The sequence below is a fragment of the Rosa rugosa genome, chromosome 3 (genome assembly GCF_958449725.1).
Source record: "Rosa rugosa chromosome 3, drRosRugo1.1, whole genome shotgun sequence".
NCBI lineage: Eukaryota > Viridiplantae > Streptophyta > Magnoliopsida > Rosales > Rosaceae > Rosa > Rosa rugosa.
In genome coordinates this window covers 36,178,079-36,180,490 of record NC_084822.1, presented here as the reverse complement: position 1 = coordinate 36,180,490, position 2,412 = coordinate 36,178,079, and the positions used below count along the sequence as shown (strand labels likewise).

Below are 2,412 nucleotides of genomic sequence, written 5' to 3'. Positions count from 1 at the left end.
CAGAGCAAAGCACCCTGCTGGAGATACCCAACACACCCAAGCATCTCTAACCAGATTCTGCCATAATTTTGGTGCCACTTGACCATGCACAAAACATGATCAGCACTTTCTCCATTAAGCTATGGCAGAAAAACATCTCGATATATAAACAAGATCAACAAAATATATTAGGTATCCCACCTGCCTTTTTAAACTACAAGTCTGAGAAACATTAGATACTCACAAAGGACTCGGCCCACATCCAAATCAGAAGCCAGAAGAACACTAATGAGAAGACTGAAGTATAATAAAACTTTATAACTTCGAGGAAACACAGCCTGCATTGGATTCCTTATTAGTTTTACTTCTCTCACCAGCCTAAACTCAGGCTTAATCAAACACATACATTACTTGTTTTCAATTTTGCTTCGGATTACAATCGCGGCAACCTTCTGCTAGTTCTAAAGCAACAAGCAGAACTCACCTAAATGCGCAACTCAAATTCCAAGAACAACTCCAACACTTCATCTGGGAATGCTACTAACAAGCCTAGCACCAACTCTGTCCAACCTATTCACACTCGCCACAGCTTTCAAGTTCCCATCTTTCAAAAAAGCCGCCACCATCCGCTCTCCGATTTCCTTCCCCTTTTCGGCATTGTCCGTCACCGCAACCGCCGTGGGCCCGGCCCCGCTGATTGTGCAGCCCAAAGCTCCAGCCTCAATGGAGGCCTTCTTCACCGCCTCCATGCCCGGAATCAGAGGAGCCCTCTTGGGCTCCACAATCTTATCCGACGACAATGCCTTGCCGAGCCTCGCCACGTCACCTTGAAGCACCGCCGCCACCAGCGCTCCGGCCTGGCTGGAATTCCACACGTGGTGGGCCATCCCTATCTCCGCCGGCAGCGCCGCCCTCATTTTCTTCGTCGGAGCTTCGAATTCGGGGGTCACCAGTACAAATATCAGCTCTTTGTCCAAGGGGAAGCTCAACCGGAGCAAATCCAACGGCTCATAATTCTGAATCAGAACGAAGCCTCCCATCAGCGCCGGAGCGATGTTATCGGCGTGGTAGCCGGAGACCTTCTCCTCCGATTTGAGCCCGGCGTGCACCAGCGCCTCAACCCCCAACTTCCCGCCGAAAATCTCGTTGACGGCGACGGCGGCGGCGGCGGCGCTGGCCGCGCTGGATCCGAGCCCGCTTCCCAAAGGCAGGCCTTTCTGGAGAGAGAGGGAGAGGCCGACGGAGCGGACGCCGAGCATCTTCATGACCTCGATGGCGGCGATCCCGGCGCAGTTCCAGATGGGGTTCTTGCTCAGCTTCTTGGAGCTGTGGTCGCCGGAGATCTCGGAAATGGAGATCTCTCCGGGGAGGACTTGGGGGTCGACGGTGAGGGAGACGAAGTCGCCGAGGCCGTCGACGGCGCATCCGAGGAAGTCAAAGCCGGGGCCGAGGTTGGCGACGGTGGCGGGGGCGAAGGCCTTGACGGAGGTGTAGAGGGGTTCGGGATCGGCGGTGAGGAGGGTGGGTCGGGAGGGGAGAGAGAGGTTGCATCGGAAGATGGGTTTTGGGTTTGGTGGTGGAATCGGAGTGAAGAGCTTGAAGGGAACTTGGTGGTGGCAGACGGCCATTGCTGACGCACTGTGAGAGTAGAAGTGGGTTTGGGGTTTACTTTAGGCTGCGCTGCGCGACTAACTAAACCTCTCTCTCTCTCTCTCTCTTTTTAACTTGAAACATGCTCAAGAGTTTTTCGACATCAAGAATTAAATTAATAAAACTAGAACGGTCGAAAAATTAAAAGAAGAAATTTATTTTTCTATGACTTTGAATAATTGTATTGTTGCATATAATGTATCTATATTTTTCTTTATCTTATAAATACAATAAACTTTTTACTCCTAACAGTGATTGAGTTGTTAGTGTACGTGATGAGTTGGGAAATTTTAAAGGTGCTTGGTCTAGATTTCTTCCTAATTTGGGCTCTGCTCTTCATGGTGAGGCTGACCGCTGAAGCTTGCAGAGTTGGATTACTTTTTGCCATTCACCAAGGCTGGAAAGTGGTGGTGGTGGAGGTGGAGAGTGATTCGTCTTTGTTAGTTGCTGCTCTAAGTAGAAAAGAATACTTCAATTCAGAGTTAATTCGATAAATCTATTCATCCCACAATGGGGATATATATACAAATACAAATGAGTAGTCTAACTCTAATAGGAAACAATCTTTCCATAATTACAGGATATTCTAATTAAATAAAATCCTAATTACATACAGATTTACAGCGATTCTACACTCCCCCTCAAGTTGGTGCATAGATGTCTATCATGCCCAACTTGTCAACCGAGCTGTCAAATACCACCCTGGACACTCATTTAGTAAGAGCATCAGCTAATTGCTCCTATGAGTTTACAAATGGAAAGCGAATAACCTTTCTGTCAAGA

The 2,412-nt window shown here is 48.5% G+C and overlaps 1 protein-coding gene across 1 annotated transcript; it reads right to left on the bottom strand.

The window, feature by feature from the left end:
* Positions 1 to 268: 268 nt before the first annotated feature.
* LOC133739130 (homoserine kinase) lies at positions 269 to 1,716 on the bottom strand. The gene has a single exon (XM_062166856.1). The coding sequence runs from the start codon at positions 1,605 to 1,607 to the stop codon at positions 504 to 506; it is 1,104 nt and encodes a 367-aa protein (XP_062022840.1). The 5' UTR covers positions 1,608 to 1,716; the 3' UTR covers positions 269 to 503.
* Between the last annotated feature and the right edge of the window lie 696 nt (positions 1,717 to 2,412).

Coding starts and splice junctions, on each gene's coding strand:
- LOC133739130 (XM_062166856.1), bottom strand. CDS start 1,607: ATGGCCGTCTGCCACCACCAAGTTCCCTTCAAGCTCTTCACTCCGATT.